This window comes from Sesamum indicum, linkage group LG10, assembly GCF_026168435.1.
Source record: "Sesamum indicum cultivar Baizhima isolate 11 linkage group LG10, ASM2616843v1, whole genome shotgun sequence".
Classification (NCBI taxonomy): Eukaryota; Viridiplantae; Streptophyta; class Magnoliopsida; order Lamiales; family Pedaliaceae; genus Sesamum; species Sesamum indicum.
The window spans coordinates 11,870,079-11,896,464 of NC_142666.1; the positions used below are offsets into that span (position 1 = coordinate 11,870,079).

General features: G+C 29.7%; 1 protein-coding gene across 2 annotated transcripts; it reads right to left on the reverse strand.

Moving 5' to 3' along the window:
* Positions 1–16,596: 16,596 nt before the first annotated feature.
* LOC105179785 (uncharacterized) lies at positions 16,597–25,656 on the reverse strand. Of its 2 annotated transcripts, XR_016067773.1 has the most exons (7): positions 25,530–25,656; positions 24,956–25,018; positions 19,558–19,695; positions 18,301–18,444; positions 17,814–18,041; positions 16,929–17,019; positions 16,597–16,838 (listed from the first exon to the last, which is right to left on the reverse strand). XR_016067773.1 is itself a non-coding variant. In XM_088885715.1 (6 exons), exons 1-5 carry the CDS (start codon positions 19,817–19,819, stop codon positions 17,005–17,007), a joined length of 555 nt encoding a protein of 184 aa, XP_088741841.1. In that variant the 5' UTR covers positions 19,820–19,857; the 3' UTR covers positions 16,597–16,838; positions 16,929–17,004. The 2 variants fall into 2 exon arrangements, 1 of the variants encoding a protein (XP_088741841.1); XM_088885715.1 differs by lacking the exons at positions 24,956–25,018; positions 25,530–25,656 and adding an exon at positions 19,790–19,857.
* Positions 25,657–26,386: the final 730 nt, after the last annotated feature.

The window sequence follows — 26,386 nt, forward strand, 5'->3', positions numbered from 1 at the left end:
TATAAGTGTATGTTGAGAACAATTTGTAATTCAACGGCCCGGGAAAGAGCACACCATTAACTCTCCAACATCCATAAAAGTTATCTCTCTCAAGTATTGTCTACAAGGTGAGAAATTGATATTGGTTAGAGTTTATACAAAACTATAACATAAAATTGAAAGTTGAATGTAGTTGAATCATTGAGAAGATCTACATTGCTTTCTTGGTTTGACCCGTACTCCATCTTTTCTCCTGTGCAGAAAGAATTTTTCGGAAGATGTGTGTGTGTGTGGGGGGGGGGGGGGAGAGAATGCAAGAGACAATGACAAGAGAGTGAGTAAGCTACTGATGAGTAATAAATTGTGCGTGTGTGTGTGTTTGTAAATTTATAAAGAGTGAATGGAACATAGACAATTCTCACAATTTTATTTAATGATATTTACACTGACTTATATAAGATATTTTCATAAAAAAGCGTCATGACGATGCCACATTAATACATCGTATTGACGTAGCACTATCCTCACTGTTTATTATCAAACACCAAATGTAGGCAAATATTTCTTAAATATAATTTTTTCCTGGTCCTTGAATAGATGCCTAAAGTGAAATTGCTATTTTACAAAAGATTTAAAGCCTTAAAAATAAAAAAAAAATCTACAACAACAGATATGCGCGACTTTAATAGAAAATATAAATATATTTATGACACATGAAATTGTGTCCAAATTTGAAATATTTGTAATGTTGCAATAATTTGAATAACTAAATCACAAAAAAATTACTTTTATATAAAAAAAGGGTCCACCATATAATTTTATTTAATAACTACTCACTAACTATATATAATTAATTTACCACAAATAGTAAGTCTAGTAAATCATATCCATCATAAAATGACTTTTCAATAATATCCTGTGTAGCACCCCCTGCAAATATGCATGCAATTTAATAGATTTTTAGTAAGGCCTAATATTGAAATTAAAATGTAAGTATGTAGACTGTATTCAATATTTTCTATTTCTGCTATTAGGGTGTGGATACTAAATTAACTGTGATGCTCTTGCTAGTTCAATACAAAGTTTTAAACTTCATGTGTAATTATTCGAATATAAGTAATCAAATAAAATTCAACTTAAAATAAAAAGTACGTATCGATTATTTTTTGTAAGCAAATGCAGCAACAATTTAGTCGCATATAGAAACAAATAAATGTATTAATTATTAAAAGCATCTAGATCATTAATTGGCCGTACGATCATAGATAATTAATATGCATTTTTATTGTGTATCGGATATGTGTTTTTATTATGTACAAATATTTATAATTAATTCATGACTAGGTATGAGATATTTCTAATATCTGCATAAGAATGAGGAGAAATTAAATAAATGATGTTTTCTCTTGAGTGGTCGTATATATATATAGAATTTCCAAAACCCAATATACGAACCACAAATTTAAATTTTTAATTAAGTTAACAATTAGCGAATAATAAAATAGAAAATTTCTAAATTAAATAAAATCCTTTTGCTGAGACCTAACTTCCACCATTTAATGTAATGCATTTTGCAAGTTGCATACATTATCTTTGCACCTAAATCGACTTTCTAAATACAATATCTTGAAATGGATTGCCAGATTAGATGTTTCTAATTATATTCTCTATATGTACACAAACATTTTAGACATAAATAAACAAATAAATTAAAAAATAAAAATATACTATCTGGTATAATAATATATGTTATATATACACATATAGAGAGAGACAGCCCACGGCCACGGAATACGGAAGAAATCGAAGCCATTATTTATTAATCATTTTTAAATTTACAACATAGTTAAATTATAAAATCGAACTAGTGTGTATTTCACACTTAAATACGTGCGTAAAATACAAGAGAATTATATTAAATAAAAGAAGAAAGATAGAAAAATGAAAAAATTACGGTGATGGAAAAAAATGGATAAGGGAGAGAAAAGAGTTATCTATACAAGAACAAAAGTAAAAGTATAGAAAGAGAAAGAGTTTACACGATCCTAAAAATGTATTTATTCGTATTTTGATTTAATAAAAGTTTTTTTTAAATGTTTTTAAGTATTTCCCTTGTTTTCAAACTTGTGAAACAAAGGGAAAAAAACACTTTTTACTTACGATTGCTTTGATTTTTTTTAATCAATATATATAAACTTTATCTTGATCAATATTACTCAACTGATAAGTAATATCCTATATCTTTTTTTTTTTCAAAGGAAAATGAGATTATCATTTCATGAAAAAGAGAATCAGCAACATCAAGGACCCCAAAGCACCCATTACAGAAACGGCAGTTGAGCATCAACATAATTCTATAACAGTCAGAGACCACTTCCAATGGAGATTGAATCAGGCATTCCATAACTCTCTTGTTCCTAGATCAACATGATAGCCATTGAGTATTCAACATAGAATTGCGATATGGAAGAAGGCTGCATGTTATGTTCATGATCAGAGTATTCACCTGCCTTGTCAAATCTGCTCAAATTTTAGTGATAGTAAGGATGCATATTATGATTTTTAAATGAAATTTTAGAAGTTTTGAAGATGCATGAGAGTAAGTGCTCACCAGAGCCTAGTAAATCACGCGGTACATGATGAACGTTGCAACGTCGTTCATAGAACGGATTGTTTTGTTGACCTTCTCATGGAAATAAAACTAAGAAGAAAAAAATTTGGTTAGGAAATTAGTGCAAGTAAATTGTATTTCTTGGAACACAAATAATTAGAACTCTTTTAGAAAAATATATACATTTGAATCAAATAGATAATATTTTCATAACACAATATTTAGGACATATAACTTTGACGTCGCTTAAATAATTTATAACTTCACGAACTACTTTTTGAAAATAAATAAAATTTCTCTCTAAACATTCATATCATGAATGATGGATTATACGGTGCAGCGTGGCTAAAAGAAGATCATAAATTTTATAATTTTATGTCGAAATATATTGTTTGTTACATGATGAAAGCAAACGGTGTTACTCTTATAACGTAGAAGTACTTCCATATTGTTTATAACTATATACATGTCTATGAAATAGTGTCATGTTGATTTCAATATATCTGTGTCTACTTGACAAAAAGACACGTAACTTAAATTAACTTACATTCTTTCTTTATCTACTAAACTATGACTATCATAATTATATTAACTAACGTCTATTATATATCTACTTAAACTAAAATACACGTAGTTAAGAGACATGTATTGTTATATTAACTACCGTATCTTCTGTATGTACTTAACTAAGAGGCACGTAGTTGTATTAACTAGCGTATCTTATGTATCTATATAACTAACAGACACTTAGTTAAGAGACGGGTGCAGTTATATTAATTAATCTTCATTAACTTAACTAAGAAACATGTGCAGTACATTAATTAATGTTCTTTTTATATCTACTTAACTAGAAGATGCATGTCGTTATATTAACTAATGTACCTTTTCAGTTTTGGTGGTTCCCGTGCGTTTTCTAACCTCAATAGTCCATCTCCCCTCCAGTCGTTCCGTCATTGACAACGAATACTTACTTTCCATCTCGGGATAGACTTCCTCCAGTATTGGGAACACCGCCCTCTGCCCAAGCTGGATTTCTTTGGCTTCCATTTTTTTTCTGTTCTAACTCTCATATGGCAGTAAAACATAATATGATGCCTTCCCTGTTGCATTCTGTGATACAAGAAAAGAAGAATATACATAAGAGAGTCATACTAATTTTTGCAACTTCATACATCTCAAATTTGGTCTTATGTAGTTTCTTTATTGTGTAGCAAAAATGTTAGGAGATGAAAACTTGTACTTATCCACATTCAAATTAAATATGTAATATAAGTGTATGGTCCTTTGTTATATTAGAATGGCTTCTTTCAAGATTTTCTTATAGTGGATATAATAAAGTGTGAATTCTTAAAGAAAAAATTAAACCTACCTCTAACATCTCCAAAATATATTCCGACTGTTCCTCGCATCTCAACAGTCGGAGAGAAATTGCTCTAGATTCCACAATGCTAGATGCAGTTAGATCCCGTTTCTTCCTTTGTGAAGATCCTGCACTGCTTGAAGATACTTGCTCCTGCAAGATTGAATTTTAATTCTTAGTTGATAAGTAAACTATAAACATAAAATAGAAGGGTGAGAATGATTTGTAATTCATGTGCCTTTTTTTTCCCTTTATGGGTAGTTTGCTAGAGGTTATATATATATATTTCGTAACTTACAAAATCATAGATGGTTAAACGATTAATAGAATCAACATATTCAGGTATCAGTTGACGACATAACAACTATATGCATGTACAAAGTGTTCATCCCTTAATTTGGTTTGACTACATGACAACTATATGCATGTACAAAGTGTTCATCCCTTAATTTGGTTTGACTGTCAATAGATTTCCTCTAATTAAGTTCTACTTCAGTGTATGTATTTACTGTACAACAACTTTGTTGGCTTGTTGAATTCTTATATCAAGAGGTAATTCAAAACAAGCAGTAAATAAACATAACACTTAATTAAATCTGATCTTAAAATAAAAAAAAGTATTATAGTAATTTATGTCATTAAATTTATTAATTTGTTTGAATTTGTAACAACTTATCACAATTTTAACCAAATTTCATTTGAACACCCAACTTTTAACAATCCTAGATTTAACACTTTGTTGTTTGGATTGGCATGTAATTCCCATCCACAATGCATTAAATTTATCAGTTTAAAGAAAAAAAAAAGACAAGAGAAAGAGAGAGTTTTAAGATGGAGAAGAAAGAATCTTTCCCACAGATTGAACAGTATGACATCCCTCCCCCCCACCCCTACCCCACACACACACACACCAAGATAGAGTGAGAAAAACAAAAAGTATTACGATTGAGAAAAAAGAATTTTTTCCACATATAGAATCTCATATAAAAAAATTAGGTAAGCCAATTTTGATTTTTTTTTTTGTCAAAAAGCTTTATTTCAAATTCAAAGGGAAAGCCAAAAGAATTGTCTTTCCACTTTTAAGATTGAGCAATTTTCAGTTTTAAGTCAGTACTTCTTATAGAATTTATATTTAGAATAACAGATCTAAACAAATGAAGAAGAGTGAAGATCACACACATGTAAATTTATTTTTTGAAGAAAAAAAAAAGAAACAAAATGAAAGAAAGAAAGATCTACCGTACCTGGTGGACTCTTGGAGGCACTTGTGATGGGGGTGGGGGTGGGGGTGGGGGTGTCGGAAAATTAAAATTCAACGGCTCCGGGAATAGTACACCATTAACTCTCCAACATCCATAGAAGTTATCTTTCTCAAGTATTGTCTACAAGTTCAGAAATTAACATTGGTTAGAGTTTATACAAAACTATAACATAAAATTGAAAGTTGAATGCAGTTGAATCATTGAGAAGATCTACATTGGTTTCTTCGTTTGACCTGTGCTCTATCTTTTCTCCTTTGCAGAAAGAGTTCTTTGGAGGATTTGTGTGAGGGGGGGGGGGGAAGAGAGAGAGAGAGAGAGAGAGAGAGAGAGTTCTTTGGAGGATGTGTGTGGGGGGGGGGGGGGCGAGAGAGAGAGGAGAGAGAGTAGAATGCGTGTGTGTGTGTGAGTGTTTTTGTCTAAATTTAAAAGGTGTGAATGTAATACAGACAATGTCAGGATGATGCCACGTTAATACATCGTATAGACATAGCACTATCTTTACTGTTTATTATCAAACACCAAAGGTAGGCAAATATTTCTTAAATAAAATTTCTTACAGATCCTTGAATAGATGACTAGAGTGAAATTACTAATTTACAAAAGATTTAAAGCCTAAAAAATAAAAAGAAAAATCAACAACAACAAATATGCATGACTTTAATTGGAAATATAAATATATTTATGACACATGAAATTGTGTCCAAATTCGAAACATTTGTAATGTTGCAATTATTTGAATAACATAATTTAACTAAATTGCAAAAAATTACTTTTATGTAAAAAAAGGATCCACCATATAATTTTACAGACCAAAGCTACTCACTAACCATAGATAATTAATTTACCACATAAATAATAAGTATAGTAAATCATACACATCATAAAATGACTTTTCCATAATACCTTGCAAATGTGTAGGGAATTTAAGAGATTTTTAGTAAGGCCTAAAATTGATATTAATGATACATAATTGAAATTAAATTTTAAATATGTTGACTGTATTTTGTATTTTCTATTTCTGCTATTGTAGTGTGGATACTAAATTAAATGTGATACTCTAGATAGTTCAATAGAAAGTTTTTTAAATTTTATGTGTAATTATTCGAATATTAGTTATCCAATAAAATTCAACTTAAAGTAAAAAGTAGTTATTGATTATTTTTTGTAAGAAGATATACCTACAATTTAGTGGCACATAGAAACAAATAAATGTGTTAATTATTAAAAGCATATAGATCATTAATTGGCCGTATGATCATAGATAATTAATATGCATTTTTGTTATGTACGAGATTCAATACGGAAATATACTTTTACTGTGTACGGATCTGTGATTTTTATTATGTACGAATGTATATAATTACTTCATGATTAGGTATAAGATATTTATAATATCTGCATAAGAATGTGGAGAAATTAAATAAAGGATGATTTTTCTTGAGTCTTCGTATATATATAAAATTTCCAAAAAACAACATACGAATCACAAATTTAAATTTTTAATTAAGTTAACAATTAGCCAATAATAAAAATAGCAAATTTCTAAATTACATAAAATCCTTTTGCTGAGACCTAAGTTCCACCATTTAATGTAATCCTTTTTGCAAGTTGCATAAATCATTTTTGCCCCTAAATCAATTCTGAATATAATATCTTGAAATGTATTCGACGTTTTGGTGCAATTATGAATATAATAGCTTCATTGTGTTCTATTATGCGCCTGAAGGAATCTTTATTTTCATTTAGATTTGGAGCGTTTCATTTTGCACCTCAAGGTAGCTTTGATCTTTATTTAGCTTCGGGCGTTTTTTCATGTGCCTGAAGGAATCTTGATTTATTTAGCTTTTGGGCAATTTATTATGCACCTCAAAGAAGCTTTAATCAACATTTAGCTTCGGAGCGTTCTATTATACGCCTCAAAGAAGCTTGATTTAGATTCGGGACGTTTCGTTATGCACTTCAAGGAAGCCTGATTATCATTTAGCTTTGAAGTGTTATATTATGCGTCTCAAAAAAGCTTGAATGTCATTTGAGTTTATTACTCCCTATTTGAGTGCATGTTTTTGTGATGAGCGTATATTTATTTATTTATTTGCATTTGCTTTAAGCTGTCATATTATTATGCATCAATAAAGGCATATTAGCCCAATTGTTCAGAGCATTACGCTAATGGCGCCAAATGTTGCAGTTCTATCTTTTGGAAATTTAATTAAAGAATATATAAAAAAAAAGGGAGTCGGCGCCGCACACAAGGGAAAGAGCCAGCCCAATCGCTTTGCCATCTCTCCCTTGAAAAAAAAGTATATATTGTTTTTATAGTTAATTACATTTTGTCATCCGAACTATGACTGTTTTAACACTTTGCATCTAAATTTTTTTTTGTATCAACTTGCGTTATCAACTTCCAAATCCTCAAATCCAAAGTCAAGACTATATAGCCTTAATTTGAAATTACAGGTGTAAGTCCTTAAATTAACGTTATAGAAATTCAAACCAAGTAAAAGGGGGATATAAAAGAAGATTTTACCTTTGAGTTTGTTAAATACATTCTTGAAAAGAATAATCAGAGGATTAGATAGAGATCATACCCACCTTTACCTCTCAAATATATATTTATATTTGTGGTAGTTTATTGGTATTTTAATTTTTCAAACACAACAAAATCAACACCCAGTATCATCTTGAGTTTGAAGTTCTCGCTCTATAACTACAGAGCTATTAGACCTCGACTAAAATGATATTTGTTCGACATAAATCACCAGAGCCTAGTAAATCACACGGTACATGATGAACATTCCAACGTCGTTCATAGAGCGGATGGTTTTGTTGACCTTCTCATGAAAATAAAACTAGGAGAAAAATTTTTGGTTAGGGAATTAATTAGTGCAAGTAAATTGTATTTCTTGAAACATAAATAATTAGAACTCTTATTTATTAGTAGATAGATCGTTAAGAAAAAATACATACATTTAAATTAAATAGATAATATTTTAAGAACACAATATTTAGGAAATCGATCTAACTTTGATGTCGTTTAAATACTTTATAACTTCACGAACTATTTTTCGAAAATAATAAAATTTCTCTCTAAGCATTCATTTCATGAATGATGGATTATGTTTAAATATATAACTTGTTAGATATGAAAGCAAATTGTTGGCTACTCTTATTATCAACTATAATAAGATAAAAAAAAAACAAAAGAAGTCTAACGTAGAAGTATTTCCACACTGTTTATAACCATATATATGTCTATGAAATAGTGTCATGTGGATTTTAATATATGTGTTTGTACTTGACAAAAGACACCTGTGGTTAAATTAGCTTACATACTTTCTTTATCTACTAAACTAAGAGAACCATAATTATATTAACTAACACATGCTGTATATCTACTTAAACTAAAATACACGTAGTCAAGAGACATGTATTGTTATATTAACTAGCGTATCTTCTCTATCTACTTAACTAAGAGACATGTAGTTGTATTAACTAGCGTATCTTATGTATCTACTTAATTAAGAGACACGTAGTAGTATTAACTAGCGTATCTTATGTATCTATTTAACTAATGCACACTTAGTGAAGAGACACGTGCAATTATTTTAATCAATCTGCATCAACTTAACTAAGAAACATGTGCGGTACATTAACTAATGTTCTTTTTATATCTACTTAACTAAGAGATGCATGTAGTTTATATTAACTAATGTACCTTTTCAGTTTTTGTGGTTCCCCGTGCGTTTTCTGACCTCAATAGTCCATCTCCCCTCCAGTCGCTCTGTCATTGACAACGGATACTTACTTTCTATCTCGGGATAGACTTCCTCCAGTATTGGAAACACCACCCTCTCCCCAAGCTGGATTTCCTTGGCTTCCATTTTTCTTCTACTCAAACTCTCGTATGGTAATAAAACATAATATGTTGCCTTCCCTGTTGCATCCTTTAATCCAATAAAAGAAGAATATACATAAGAGGGTCGTACTAATTTTTGCAATTTCATACATCTCAAATTTGGTCTTATGTAGTTTCTTTTTGGTGTAGCAAAAATGTTAGGAGATGAAAACTTGTACTTATCCACATTCAAATAAAATATGCAATATAAGTGTATGGTTCTTTGTTATATTAGAATTGCTTCTTTCAAGATTTTTTGTAGTGGATATAAATAAAGTGGGAATTCTTAAATAAAAAATTAATCCAACCTCTAACATCTCCAAAATGTATTCCGACTGTTTCTCGCATCTCAAAAGTCGGAGCGAAATTGCTCTAGATTCCACAATGCTAGATGCAACTAGATCCCGTTTCTTCCTTTGGGAAGATCCTTCGTTGCTTGAACCTGCTTGCTCCTGCAAGATTCAATTTTAATTATTGTTGATAAGTAGACCATAAACATAAAATAAAAGGGTGTGAATGATTTATAATTAATGTGCCTGAGTTGTTTTTTTTTTTTTCAATTCATGGGTAGTTTGCAAGAGGTTATATATATATATATATATATTTCGTACAAAGTGTTAATCCCTTAATTTGGTTTGACTTGCAATAGATTCCCTCTAATTAAGTTCTACTTTAATATATGTATTTATGTGTGTGTAGAGTATCTCTCTCGGCTTGTTGAATTCTCATAATAAACATAATATTTAATTAAAATTTTGATTTTTTTTGTCACATCTTTATTTCAAATTCAAAGGGAAAGCCAAAAGAATTGTCTTTCCACTTTCGAGATTGAGCAATTTTCAGTTTTAAGTCAGTATTTCTTATAAAATTTATATTTAGAATAAAAGATCTAAACAAATGAAGAAGACTGAAGATCACACACATGTATATTTGTTTTCTGAAGAAAAAAAAATGAAAGAAAGAAAGATCTATGGTACCTGGTGGACTCTTGGAGGCACTTGTGATGGTGATGGGGGTGGGGGTGTCGGAAAATTAAAATTCAATGGCTCGGGAAAGAGCACACCATTAACTCTCCAACATCCATAGAAGTTATCTCTCTCAAGTATTGTCTACAAGGTGAGAAATTAACATTGGTTAGAGTTTATACAAAACTATAACATAAAATTGAAAGTTGAATGTAGTTGAAACATTGAGAAGATCTACATTGGTTTCTTCGTTTGACCTGTGCTCCATCTTTTCTCCTGTGACAAAGAGTTTTCCGGAGGATGTTTGTGTGTGTGTGTGGGGGGGGGGGGGGGGGGGAGAGAGAGAGAGAGAGAATGCAAGTAATAAATTGTGTGTGTGTGTGAGTGCGTTTGTGTAAATGTACACTAACTTATATAAGATATTTTCATAACAAAGCGTCAAGATGATGCCACGTTAATACATCATATTCACGTAGCACTATCCTCACTGTTTATTATCAAATACCGAATGTAGGCAAAATATTTCTTAAATATAATTTTTTCATGGTCCTTGAGTAGATGGCGAGAGTGAAATTGCTAATTTACAAAAGAATTAAAGCCTCAAAAATTAAAAAAAAAAATCAACAACAACAGATATGCACGACTTTAATAGGAAATATAAATATATTTATGACACATGAAATTGTGTCCAAATTTGAAACATTTGTAATGCTGCAATAATTTAAATTACTTCTATATAAAAAAAAGGGTCCACCATACAACATTACACACCAAAGCTACTCACTAGCCATATATAATTAATTTAACACAAAAATTAATAGTAAGTATAGTAAATCATATACATCATAAATTGACTTTTCCATAATACATTGCAAATGTGTAGGCAATTTAAGAGATTTTTATTGAGATTAATTACACATAATTGTAAGTATGTAGACTGTATTCTATATTTTCTATTTCTGCTATTATGGTGTGGATACTAAATTATAGTTCAATGCAAAGTTTTAAACTTCATGTGTAATTATTCGAATATTAGTAATCAAATAAAATTCCATTTTAAATAAAAAGTAGTTATAGAATATTTTTTTGTAAGCAAGCTCAGCTACAATTTAGTCGCATATAGAAACAAATAAATGTATTAATTATTAAAAGCATATGGATCATTAATTGGCTGTACGATCATAAATAATTAATATGCATTTTGTATGTACGAGATTCAGTTCGGAAATATACTTATTGTGTACGGATGTGTGGTTTTTATTATGTACGAAATTCAGTACGGAAATATATTTCTTCTGTAGGAATGTGTGATTTTTATTATGTACGTGTTTCAGTACGGAAATATATTTTGAGTCGTTATATATATATAAAATTTCCCAAAAACAACATAAGAACAACAAATTTAAATTTTTAATTAAGTTAACAATTAGCCAATAATAAGAATAGCAAATTTCTAAATTAAATAAAATCCTTTTGTTGTGACCTAAGTTCCTTTTTGTGCCTAAATCAACTTTCTAAATATAAGAAAATTACATTAAATAAAAAAAAAAGAGAGATATAAAGAATGGAAAAATTAGGGTGATGAAAAAAAAAATGGATCAGAGAGAGAAAAGTGTTATCTATATAAGAACAAAAATAAAAGTGTAGAGAGAGAAAGAGTTTACAACATCCTAAAAAATTATTTATTCATTTTTTTGTTTAATAAAAGTTATTTTTAAATCTTTGTAAGTATTTCCTTTGCTTTTAAACTTGTGAAAGAAAGGAAAAAAAAAAACAGTTTTTACTTTTAATTCCTCTGATTTTTTAATGAATATATATAAACTTTATTTGATCAATATTATGTTCATTATAATAATTTGAATTAAAATTTATCATTTTCTATTAATCTTCAAATTTGCGCGTTTAAAGTTTACATAAACTCTTCATAATTATTTGACATTATTAAACTTTATATTTTTCATAAACTTCATATGTCTGCCATGACTTGTGAGAGGTGAACATAATTTCCTTGAACTTGAGCATCATGGAATTTGTCGTAAGTTAATTTCCTGACGGGGTGCATTTAAATATGCATCTGGCCCAATTTCGCCAATACAAAATAAAAGAAATAACTTAATATATATTCTGAATTGATCCATAAGGACACATATGACCCAGACTCATGATGGGCTCATGATTTTATGTCTTTAAAATATGAAAAATCCAAATTTTTTGCGGACTTTTATTTTGAAATACAATTATTAGTCAATTTATTTGAACCTTAACTGATTATTTATCCCAAAATATTTCGACCTCAACATATAGTATAAAAAATGTGAATTAAGTTGTTGTTAGAATTAAATATGCCTATTCGTCTGTGAAAGTGTTATTTAATTCAATGTTGACTTTTTCTATTAGAATTTGATATTGTAATAGTTAAATAATAATTATCTATTCATAGTTAAATATGAAATGTATTAAACACCACTCATAGTTAAATATGAAATGTATCAATGTGCTGCATTAGAAGAAGAAGGGTTAAAAGGAAGGTGGGGTAAAGGTTTCATGAAAATTATGAAAGGCTCTTTGATTGTTTTTAAAGCTGAACGAAAACGAAACCTTTACATCTGCACTGCTACATATGACAATATTGCTGTATCTGTTTTTGAAAACAATAAAACCACTTTATGGAGTAAAAGGCTTGGACACATTAGCATGAGAGGGCTTGAATTCTTAAAGAAAGATGGAATTTTGAGTGATAAGATTGACAAATTGGATTTTTGTGATGAATGTGTCATGGGTAAGCATCATAGAGTTCATTTCCCTGCATCCCCATCCCCAAATCCATCTATGTCAACATGCATTCTAGACTATGTTCATGCCGATGTATGGGGTCCATCAAATGTGCCTACTCATGGTGGTAATCGATATTTTCTGTCAATCATTGATAACTATTCCTATAAAGTGTTTGTTTTCTTGATGAAGCATAAATCAGAAGTTTTTGATAAGTTTGAAAAATGAAAAATCCTTGTTGAAAACCAAACTAGTAAAAGTTGAAATTACTTAGAACTGATAATGGTCTAGAGTTCTGTAATCAACATTTTTCTGAAATGTGTAATAAGTTTGGTATAAAAAAGCATAAGATTAATCCTTATACTCCTCAACAAAATGGAGTCGCTGAACCTATGAATCGTACTCTACTTGAAAAAGTAAGATGCCTATTGATTAGTTCTGGTTTGCCTAAACCGTTTTGGGGAAAAGCTGTTTTAACTGCTGCACATCTGATAAATATGTCTCCTTCTGTGCCATTATCTGGTAAAACTCCTGAATTTATGTGGAATGGAAAATTGCCTGATTTATCTCCCTTACGTGTGTTTGGATGTTCTGCTTTTGTTTACCAAAATTCTGATAAACTTGAACCTAGATCCCTTAAATGTGTTTTTATTGGTTATCCCGAAGGGGTAAAAGGTTACAGATTGTGGGTTAGGAGTCAACCAGGTTTTAAAGTTCTAATCAGTAGAGACGTTACCTTTAACGAAAATGAGATGCCATGCTTAGAAAGGACTCAACCCATAGAAAAGGAAACCACCTTTAACAAAAGTAGACATAGAGGATAACCAAGAAGGGGAGGGATTAGAGAATAATCAAGAACAAAATGCAGAAAATCTCGGAAACATAGGAAATACAAATCCTTTAATCAACCCCCTAGACAACTACCAACTTGCTAGAGATAGGGATAGGAGAACCATCTAGTGTCGAAGAAACCTTAAAATCTAAAAAATGGCTTAGTGCTATGAAAGAAGAAATGAAATCACTAAAAGATAACAAAACTTGGATCCTTGTTCCTAAACCAAAAAATTCTTCTGTTGTTGATTGTAAATGGTTATTCAAGATAAAACAGGAAAATCCCATAAAATACAAGGCTAGACTAGTTGCTAAGGGATTCACACAAAAAGAAGGCATAGACTATAATGAAATTTTCTCACCAGTTGTAAATACACTACAGTTCGCATTATACTTGCTCTCACTGCACACTATGACTGTGAATTAAAACAAATGGATGTTAAAACTGCGTTTTTACATGGTGATTTGGATGAAAACATTTACATGAATCAACCCTTTGGTTTTTCTAATATGTCTAAACCTGATTATGTGTGCTTGTTGAAAAAATCCCTATATGGACTGAAGCAATCCCCTCGTCAATGGAACAAAAAAGTTGATGTATTCATGCTGTCCTTAAAATTCACTAGGAGTAATTACGATCATTGCCTTTATTTCAAGTATGTAGATAATACTCCTATTTTTTTGGTACTATATGTTGATGACATGTTGATTGCTAGTCCTAGTTTACAACTTATTCATGTCTTACAAAAAGATCTATGCAAAGCTTTTGAAATGAAAGATCTTGGCAATGCGAAACAAATTCTTGGTATGAGTATTGTTAGGGATAGAAATACATCTTCTATTCTCTTAAATCAGAAATCATATCTTTTGACTATCCTCAAAAAGTTTTCCATGGAAAATGCAAAACCCACTTCTGTTCCCTTGGCTGCCCATTTTCAATTATGTAAAAATCAATGCCCTAAAACAGATAGTGAAATACAAAAGATGGATAAGATTCCTTATACAAATGTAATTAGCTCCATTATGTTTTTAATGGTATGCACGAGGCCTGATACATGTCTAACCCAGGTCCTCCTCACTGGGAAGCTTTGAAATGGTTACTTAGATATTTGTGTGGATCTAAAAAAATTGGCATTACATTCTGTAAATATTCTGCACATGCACACCTTGTTGGTTATGTGGATTCAAATTATGCAAACGACAGAGATAGTGGTAAATCCACCACTTCTTACATGTTTACTCTCTGTGGCTCATGCATCAGTTGGAAATCCCAACTTCAACATATTGTTGCTTTATCTACAACTGAAGCTGAATACATTGCTACTACTGAAGCTTTCAAAGAAGCATTATGGCTTAGTGGGCTTTTAAAAGAAATTGGTTTCTTAAAGGAAAAACCTGTGATTCTCTCTGATAGTCAATCGTCTATTCAATTGTGTAAAAACCCCATTTTTCATGATAGAACAAAGCATATAGATGTTAGGTATCACTTTATTCGCGATATTGTGGGAAAGAATGAGATAAAATTAGAAAAAAAATCAGCTCAGACGAAAATCCTACAGACATGGGCACTAAGTGCTTGCCCATAGAAAACTTCAGTAAGTGTTTAAAAATACTCCTGTTAAATCCTGACTAATATGTATGTAGACTGTATTCAATATTTTCTATTTCTGCTATTAGGGTGTGGATACTAAATTAACTGTAATGCTCTTGCTAGTTCAATACAAAGTTTTAAACTTCATGTGTAATTATTCGAATATAAGTAATCAAATAAAATTCAACTTAAAATAAAAAGTACTTATCGATTATTTTTTGTAAGCAAATGCAGCTACAATTTAGTCGCATATAGAAACAAATAAATGTATTAATTATTAAAAGCATCTAGATCATTAATTGGCCGTACGATCATAGATAATTAATATGCATTTTTATTGTGTACGGATATGTATTTTTATTATGTACAAATATTTATAATTAATTCATGACTAGGTATGAGATATTTCTAATATCTGCATAAGAATGAGGAGAAATTAAATAAATGATGATTTCTCTTGAGTGGTCGTATATATATATAGAATTTCCAAAACCCAATATACGAACCACAAATTTAAATTTTTAATTAAGTTAACAATTAGCGAATAATAAAATAAAAAATTTCTAAATTAAATAAAATCCTTTTGCCGAGACCTAACTTCCACCATTTAATTTAATGCATTTTGCAAGTTGCATACATTATCTTTGCACCTAAATCAACTTTCTAAATACAATATCTTGAAATGGATTGCCAGATTAGATGTTTTTAATTATATACTCTATATGTACACAAAAATTTTATACATAAATAAACAAACAAATTAAAAAATAAAAATATACTATCTAGTATAATAATATATGTTATATATACACACATATACAGAGAGACAGCCCACGGCCGCAGAATACGGAAGAAATCGAAGCCATTATTTATTAATCATTTTTAAATTTACAAGATAGTTAAATTATAAAATCGAACTAGTGTGTATTGCAGACTTAAATACGTGCGTAAAAAACAAGAGAATTATATTAAATAGAAAAAGAAAGATAGAAAAAATGAAAAAATTAGGGTGATGAAAAAAAATGGATAAGGGAGAGAAAAGAGTTATCTATACAAGAACAAAAATACAAGTATAGAAAGAGAAAGAGTTTACACGATCCTAAAAATGTATTTATTCGTATTTTGATTTAATAAATTTTTTTTTTTAAATCTTTTTAAGTATTTCCCTTGTTTTCAAACTTGTGAATGAAAGGGAAAAAAACACTTTTTACTTATGATTGCTTTGATTTTTTTTAATCAATATATATAAACTTTATCTTGATCAATATTACTAAACTGATAAGTAATATCATATATCTTTTTTTTTTTTCAAAGGAAAATGAAATTATCATTTCATGAAAAAGAGAATCAGCAACATCAAGGACCCCAAAGCACCCATTACAGAAACGACAGTTGAGCAACATATTCTATAACAGTCAGAGACCACTTCCAATGGAGATTGAATCAGGCATTCCATAACTCTCTTGTTCCCAGATCAACATGATAGCCATTGAGTTTTCAACATAGAATTGCGATATGGAAGAAGGCTGCATGTTATGTTCGTGATCAGAGTATTCACCTGCCTTGTCAAATCTGCTCAAATTTTAGTGATAGTAAGGATGCATATTATGATTTTTAAATGAAATTTTAGAAGTTTGAAGATGCATGAGAGTAAGTGCTCACCAGAGCCTAGTAAATCACGCGGTACATGATGAACGTTGCAACGTCGTTCATAGAACGGATGGTTTTCTTGACCTTCTCATGGAAAATAAAACTGAGAAGAAAAAAATTTGGTTAGGAAATTAGTGCAAGTAAATTGTATCTCTTGGAACACAAATAATTAGAACTCTTTTAGAAAAAATATATACATTTGAATCAAATAGATAATATTTTAATAACACAATATTTAGGACATATAACTTTGATGTCGCTTAAATAATTTATAACTTCACGAACTACTTTTTGAAAATAAATAAAATTTCTCTCTAAACATTCATATCATGAATGATGGATTATACGGTGCAGCGTGGCTAAAAGAAGATCATAAATTTTATAATTTTATGTCGAAATATATTGTTTGTTACATGATGAAAGCAAACGGTTGGTTACTCTTATAACGTAGAAGTACTTCCATATTGTTTATAACTATATACATGTCTATGAAATAGTGTCATGTTGATTTCAATATATCTGTGTCTACTTGACAAAAAGACACGTAACTTAAATTAACTTACAATCTTTCTTTATCTACTAACTATGACTACCATAATTATATTATCTAAAGTCTATTCTATATCTACTTCAACTAAAATACACGTAGTTAAGAGACATGTATTGTTATATTAACTACCGTATCTTCTATATGTACTTAACTAAGAGGCACGTAGTTGTATTAACTAGCGTATCTTATGTATCTATATAACTAACAGACACTTAGTTAAGAGACGGGTGCAGTTATATTAATTAATCTTCATTAACTTAACTAAGAAACATGTGCAGTACATTAATTAATGTTCTTTTTATATCTACTTAACTAGAAGATGCATGTCGTTATATTAACTAATGTACCTTTTCAGTTTTGGTGGTTCCCGTGCGTTTTCTAACCTCAATAGTCCATCTCCCCTCCAGTCGTTCCGTCATTGACAACGAATACTTACTTTCCATCTCGGGATAGACTTCCTCCAGTATTGGGAACACCGCCCTCTGCCCAAGCTGGATTTCTTTGGCTTCCATTTTTTTTCTGTTCAAACTCTCATATGGCAGTAAAACATAATATGATGCCTTCCCTGTTGCATTCTGTGATACAAGAAAAGAAGAATATACATAAGAGAGTCATACTAATTTTTGCAACTTCATACATCTCAAATTTGGTCTTATGTAGTTTCTTTATTGTGTAGCAAAAATGTTAGGAGATGAAAACTTGTACTTATCCACATTCAAATTAAATATGCAATATAAGTGTATGGTCCTTTGTTATATTAGAATGGCTTCTTTCAAGATTTTCTTATAGTGGATATAATAAAGTGTGAATTCTTAAAGAAAAAATTAAACCTACCTCTAACATCTCCAAAATATATTCCGACTGTTCCTCGCATCTCAAAAGTCGGAGAGAAATTGCTCTAGATTCCACAATGCTAGATGCAGTTAGTTCCCGTTTCTTCCTTTGTGAAGATCCTGCACTGCTTGAAGATACTTGCTCCTGCAAGATTGAATTTTAATTCTTAGTTGATAAGTAAACCATAAACATAAAATAGAAGGGTGAGAATGATTTGTAATTCATGTGCCTTTTTTTCCCTTTATGGGTAGTTTGCTAGAGGTTATATACATATATATGTATATATATATATATATTTCGTAACTTACAAAATCATAGATGGTTAAACGCTTAATAGAATCAACATATTCAGGTATCAGTTGACCACATAACAACTATATGCATGTACAAAGTGTTCATCCCTTAATTTGGTTTGACTACATGACAACTATATGCATGTACAAAGTGTTCATCCCTTAATTTGGTTTGACTGGCAATAGATTTCCTCTAATTAAGTTCTACTTCAGTGTATGTATTTACTGTACAACATCTTTGTTGGCTTGTTGAATTCTTATATCAAGAGGTAATTCAAAACAAGCAGTAAATAAACATAACACTTAATTAAATCTGATCTTAAAATAAAAAAAGTATTGTAGTAATTTATGTCATTAAATTTATTAATTTGTTTGAATTTGTAACAACTTATCACAATTTTAACCTAATTTCATTTGAACACTCAACTTTTAACAATCCTAGATTTAACACTTTGTTGTTTGGATTGGCATGTAATTTCCATCCACAATGCATTAAATTTATCAGTTTAAAGAAAAAAAAAGACAAGAGAAAGAGAGAGTTTTAAGATGGAGAAGAAAGAATCTTTCCCACAGATTGAACAGTATGACATCCCTCCCCCCAACCCCCCACCCCACACACCCACACACACACCAAGATAGAGTGAGAAAAACAAAAAGCATTACGATTGAGAAAAAAGAATTTTTTCCACATATAGAATCTCATATAAAAAAATTAGCTACGCCAATTTTGATTTTTTTTTTTGTCAAAAAACTTTATTTCAAATTCAAAGGGAAAGCCAAAAGAATTGTCTTTCCACTTTCAAGATTGAGCAATTTTCAGTTTTAAGTCAGTACTTCTTATAGAATTTATATTTAGAATAACAGATCTAAACAAATGAAGAAGACTGAAGATCACACACATGTAAATTTATTTTTTGAAGAAAAAACAAAGAAACAAAATGAAAGAAAGAAAGATCTACCGTACCTGGTGGACTCTTGGAGGCACTTGTGATGGTGGTGCGGATGGGGGTGGGGGTGTCGGAAAATTAAAATTCAACGGCTCCGGGAAGAGCACACCATTAACTCTCCAACATCCATAGAAGTTATCTTTCTCAAGTATTGTCTACAAGTTCAGAAATTAACATTGGTTAGAGTTTATACAAAACTATAACATAAAATTGAAAGTTGAATGCAGTTGAATCATTGAGAAGATCTACATTGGTTTCTTCGTTTGACCTGTGCTCCATCTTTTCTCCTTTGCAGAAAGAGTTCTTTGGAGGATGTGTGTGGGGGGGGGGGGGAAGAGAGAGAGAGAGAGAGAGAGAGAGACACTTCTTTGGAGGATGTGTGTCTAGGGGGGGGGAGAGAGAGAGAGGGAGAGATAGTTCTTTGGAGGATGTGTGTGTGTGTGGGGGGGGGGGGAGAGAGAGAGAGATAGTTCTTTGGAGGATGTGTGTGTGTGTGTGTGTGTGTGTGGGCGAGAGAGAGATAGAGAGAGAGAGAGAGAGTAGAATGCGTGTGTGTGTGTGAGTGTTTTTGTGTAAATTTAAAAGGTGTGAATGTAATACAGACAATTCTCACAATTTTATTTAATGATATCTACACTCACTTATATAAGATATTTTCATAATAAAGTGTCAGGATGATGCCACATTAATACATCGTATAGACATAGCACTATCTTTACTGTTTATTATCAAACACCAAAGGTAGGCAAATATTTCTTAAATATAATTTCTTACAGATCCTTGAATAGATGACTAGAGTGAAATTACTAATTTATAAAAGATTTAAAGCCTAAAAAATAAAAAGAAAAATCAACAACAACAAATATGCACGACTTTAATAGGAAATATAAATATATTTATGACACATGAAATTGTGTCCAAATTCGAAACATTTGTAATGTTGCAATTATTTGAATAACATAATTTAACTAAATTGCAAAAAATTACTTTTATGTAAAAAAAGGGTCCACCATATAATTTTACAGTCCAAAGCTACTCACTAACCATATATAATTAATTTACCACATAAATTAGTAGTAAGTATAGTAAATCATATATATCACATAAAATGACTTTTCCATAATACCCTGCAAATGTGTAGGCAATTTAAGCGATTTTTATTAAGGTCTAATATTGAAATTATTAATGACACATAATTGAAATTAAATTGTAAGTATGTAGACTGTATTTTGTATTTTCTATTTCTGCTATTATGGCGTGGATTCTAAATTAACTGTGATGCTCTTGCTAGTTTAATAGAAAGTATGAAATTTTATGTGTCATTATTCGAATATTAGTAATCAAATAAAATTCAACTTAAAGTAAAAAGTAGTTATCGATTACTTTTTGTAGGCAAATGTAGCTACAATTTAGTACCATATAGAAACAAATAAATGTAATAATTATTAAAAGTATATAGATCATTAATTGGTTGTACGATCATAGATAATTAATATGCATTTTTGTTATGTACGGGACCTTCAGTACGGAAATATATTTGTACTGTGTACGGATATATAATTTATATTATGTACGGATATAATTAACTTATGACTAGGTATAAGATGTTTATAATATCTGCATTAGAATGTGGAGAAATTAAATAAAGGATGATTTTTCTCGAGTCATAGTATATATATAAAGTTTCCAAACCACAACTACAAACCATGAATTTAAATTTTTAAATAAATTAACAATTAGCAAATAATAAAATAGCAAATTTCTAAATTAAATAAAATCCTTTTGCTGAGACCTAAGTTCCACCATTTGATGAAATCCTTTATGCAAGTTGTATAAATCAACTTTCTAAATATAATATATTGAAATGGATGGCCAGATTAGATGTTTTTTTATTATATACTCTATATGTACACAAACATTTTATACATAAATAATAAATAAATGTAAAATAAAAATTTGCTATCTAGAATAAGTATAATAATATATGTTATATACACACACATAGACCGTCAAATATATGGAACGAGATTAACGGTTTTTAGATTTACAAAATAGTTAAATTATAATATAGAACTAGTGTGTATTGCACACTTAAATATGTGTGTAGGTGATGAAAAAAATGGATTAGGGAGAAAAAAGAGTTATCTATAAAAGAACAAAGATAAAAGTGTAGAGAGAGAAAGAGTTTACTATGTTTGTTGTTTGATGTGTTGTGGATGTCTGAAAATGAGAATATGTTGATCTATTGTTTTACGTTACTAGTTGCTCACAAGAATGGTGATATGTGAAAATGAGAGAGTGGTGGAAATTGAAGGTAATTGTGGTGTGAATACCCCTTGATGTATTGAAAAGCCTATAAGGCGAAATGATATGAAAAGAGCGATGCTGCGATATGAAAGAAATATGATATGAAAAAAGCGATGTTGCGATATGAAGGAAATATGATATAAAAAGAGCGATGCTGTGGTATGAAAAAAAAATGATATGAAAAGAGCTATGTGCGAAATGAAAGAGCGAAGTGAAATTACTAATTTACAAAAGATATAAAGCCTAAAAAATAAAAAGAAAAATCATCAACAACAAATATGCACAACTTTAATAGGAAATATAAATATATTTATGACACATGAAATTGTGTCCAAATTCGAAATATTTGTAATGTTGTAATAATTTGAATAACATAATTTAACTAAATCGCAAAAAAATTACTTTTATATAGAAAAAAGGGTCCACCATATAATTTTACAGACCAAAGCTACTCACTAACCATAGATAATTAATTTACCACATAAATAATAAGTATAGTAAATCATACACATCATAAAATGACTTTTCCATAATACCTTGCAAATGTGTAGGGAATTTAAGAGATTTTTAGTAAGGCCTAAAATTGATATTAATGACACATAATTGAAATTAAATTTTAAATATGTTGACTGTATTTTGTATTTTCTATTTCTGCTATTGTAGTGTGGATACTAAATTAAATGTGATACTCTAGATAGTTCAATAGAAAGTTTTTTAAATTTTATGTGTAATTATTCGAATATTAGTTATCCAATAAAATTCAACTTAAAGTAAAAAGTAGTTATTGATTATTTTTTGTAAGAAGATATACCTACAATTTAGTGGCACATAGAAACAAATAAATGTGTTAATTATTAAAAGCATATAGATCATTAATTGGCCGTATGATCATAGATAATTAATATGCATTTTTGTTATGTACGAGATTCAGTACGGAAATATACTTTTACTGTGTACGGATCTGTGATTTTTATTATGTACGAATGTATATAATTAATTCATGATTAGGTATAAGATATTTATAATATCTGCATAAGAATGTGGAGAAATTAAATAAAGGATGATTTTTCTTGAGTCTTCGTATATATATAAAATTTCCAAAAAACAACATACGAATCACAAATTTAAATTTTTAATTAAGTTAACAATTAGCCAATAATAAAAATAGCAAATTTCTAAATTACATAAAATCCTTTTGCTGAGACCTAAGTTCCACCATTTAATGTAATCCTTTTTGCAAGTTGCATAAATCATTTTTGCCCCTAAATCAATTCTGAATATAATATCTTGAAATGTATTCCACGTTTTGGTGCAATTCTGAATATAATAGCTTCATTGTGTTCTATTATGCGCCTGAAGGAATCTTTATTTTCATTTAGATTTGGAGTGTTTCATTTTGCACCTCAAGGTAGCTTTGATCTTTATTTAGCTTCGGGCGTTTTTTCATGTGCCTGAAGGAATCTTGATTTATTTAGCTTTTGGGCAATTTATTATGCACCTCAAAGAAGCTTTAATCAACATTTAGCTTCGGAGCGTTCTATTATACGCCTCAAAGAAGCTTGATTTAGATTCGGGACGTTTCGTTATGCACTTCAAGGAAGCCTGATTATCATTTAGCTTTGAAGTGTTATATTATGCGTCTCAAAAAAGCTTGAATGTCATTTGAGTTTATTACTCCCTATTTGAGTGCATGTTTTTGTGATGAGCGTATATTTATTTATTTATTTGCATTTACTTTAAGCTGTCATATTATTATGCATCAATAAAGGCATATTAGCCCAATTGTTCAGAGCATTACGCTAATGGCGCCAAATGTTGCAGTTCTATCTTTTGGAAATTTAATTAAAGAAATATATAAAAAAAAGGGAGTCGGCGCCGCACACAAGGGAAAGAGCCAGCCCAATCGCTTTGCCATCTCTCCCTTGAAAAAAAAGTATATATTGTTTTTACGGTTAATTACATTTTGTCATCCAAACTATGACAGTTTTAACACTTTGCATCTAAATTTTTTTTTGTATCAACTTCCAAATCCTCAAATCCAAAGTCAAGACTATATAGCCTTAATTTGAAATTACAGGTGTAAGTCCTTAAATTAACGTCATAGAAATTCAAACCAAGTAAAAGGGCGATATAAAAGAAGATTTTACCTTTGAGTTTGTTAAATACATTCTTGAAAAGAATAATCAGAGGATTAGATAGAGATCATACCCACCTTTACCTATCAAATATATATTTATATTTGTGGTAGTTTATTAGTATTTTAATTTTCAAACACAACAAAATCAACACCCAGTATCATCTTGAGTTTGAAGTTCTCGCTCTATAACTACAGAGCTATTAGACCTCGACTAAAATGATATTTGTTCGACATAAATTTCTTATAGAATAAATTATAATTGTAGAAGGTATATTACAATCAGTGGTATTATATCTTTAGAGGTATGAGACAACATTCGCGAACACAAAATTTTGCATTACATCCTTTACCCACCATAGGGGTCTAAGAGTAATTAATCGTCTTTAACTTCTAATTACTTATAACAACTTATCACAATTTTATTTTCATTGACAATGGATACTTATTTTCTATCTCGCGATAGACTTCTTCCATAACTGGGAACATCACGGTTTTCCCAAATTGAATTTCTTTGGCTTCCATCTTTCTTCTATTCAAACTTCCATATGATAATAAAACATAGTATCTTGTCTACCCACTTCCAATCTTTGATACAAGAAAAGAAGAATATACATAAGAGGGTCATCCTAATTTTTCATACATCTCAAGTTTGATTGTCTTGTGTATTTCTAAAACAATTAGAGGCCACTTCCAATTGAGACACATTATCGTCAATCAATACAAACATATTATCAATACATTGTTATTCTCAATACATTGTTATTCTCAGACACTCACAACACATCAAACAACAAACATAATATTTCAACGTACTTTTCATTCCACGTACACATTATCGTCAATCAAACTACATCATTCACTACTCATATATATTTTTAGATAAATCAATGTTAGCATGAACCACAAAGTCATATAATAGTAATACCACAAATAAAGAGAACATATATAGAGAATACCAATTATTTACTTACCTCAACCTCACAACGCTTCTATCCAATAGGTAGTCGTTCGGTCTTTCACTCTACCCCCATATCCTATAATGAGTTATACCACATATAGTTAATATATCGAGAATATCGTAACTTCTTTTAAATATAATATTAAATATTATTTGTATAATTTCTAATAATTCTTTAATATTCCATTTCTATCGAAGTACAAATCTTTGTTTTTCCTCTTTATTAACATAATATTTCTTAAATATAATTTTCAAATCATTTCTATGAATTTTCTACCAATTTATCGTTGCTATATAATTTAATTAAACAACAATACATAGAATTACATATTTCGTTAATCATTCCGATGGAATTGTGTAAATTAGCTATAGTAATATTCCAAGTCAAATAAATTTAACAATCTAATTGACCAACGATATCATTTTTATATCCAATTTGATATTTAATTCGACACTATTTTAAATAGCCAAACTCGTAAAATACTCCGATTAAATAGTACATTACTTAGTATAAACAACATTTAATAAACGTACTAATTAAATACTATAATTATATAAATTAATATAAATTAAATTACAATTCGTACCTCTATTTCTTCCTCTTTCTTTTCGCTGAATTTGTGTGTGTGTGTTATGTGTATATTAGTATGTGTATACAACTACAAAACAAAAGAAAAGAAAAGGAAAGGGAGGGTGAGGCGGTGGGAGGTGGGCCACAGCCCACTCTCATCTTTTTCTCTACTCTTTCATATATATATATATATATTATTACTTAAATATATATATATTATTATTTACATATATATAATATTATTATTACATATATATAATATTGTTATTATTTTATTTATTTAATTAAATTTTTCTCAAAATACCAATTACGTCCTTCCTAAATTTCTTAATTAAAAGAAATTGTCCCAAAATATTATAACGAACTCCAATTTAATTCATTCAAGTGTTATTATATTCCAATTATGACCCATAATTTAGTGCCTAATTAACTAAATTTCACGAAAATTTACCAATTAATCCTACAATTATGTATTATAATATTTGGGGCGTCACAGAAATTGCTCTAGATTCCACAATGCTAGATGCAACTAGATCCCGTTTCTTTCTTTGGGAAGATACTTCGTTGCTTGAACCTGCTTGCTCCTGCAAGATTCAATTTTAATTATTAGTTGATAAGTAGACCATAAACATAAAATAAAAGGGTGTGAATGATTTATAATTAATGTGCCTGAGTTGTTTTTTTTTTTTTTTTTCCATTCATGGGTAGTTTGCAAGAGGTTAAATATATATATATATTTCGTACAAAGTGTTAATCCCTTAATTTGGTTTGACTTGCAATAGATTCCCTCTAATTAAGTTCTACTTTAATATATGTATTTATGTGTGTGTAGAGTATCTCTCTCGGCTTGTTGAATTCTCATAATAAACATAA

Bases quoted from the DNA above. Each gene is read 5' to 3' on its own strand.
- LOC105179785 (XM_088885715.1), bottom strand. From the start codon at position 19,819: ATGGAGCACAGGTCAAACGAAGAAACCAAT. The intron at 18,445-19,557 runs GTACGGTAGATC...TCAATCTTGCAG, and splicing joins TGCCTCCAAGAGTCCACCAG to GAGCAAGTATCTTCAAGCAG. The intron at 18,042-18,300 runs GTAGGTTTAATT...CTTGTATCACAG, and splicing joins ATATTTTGGAGATGTTAGAG to AATGCAACAGGGAAGGCATC.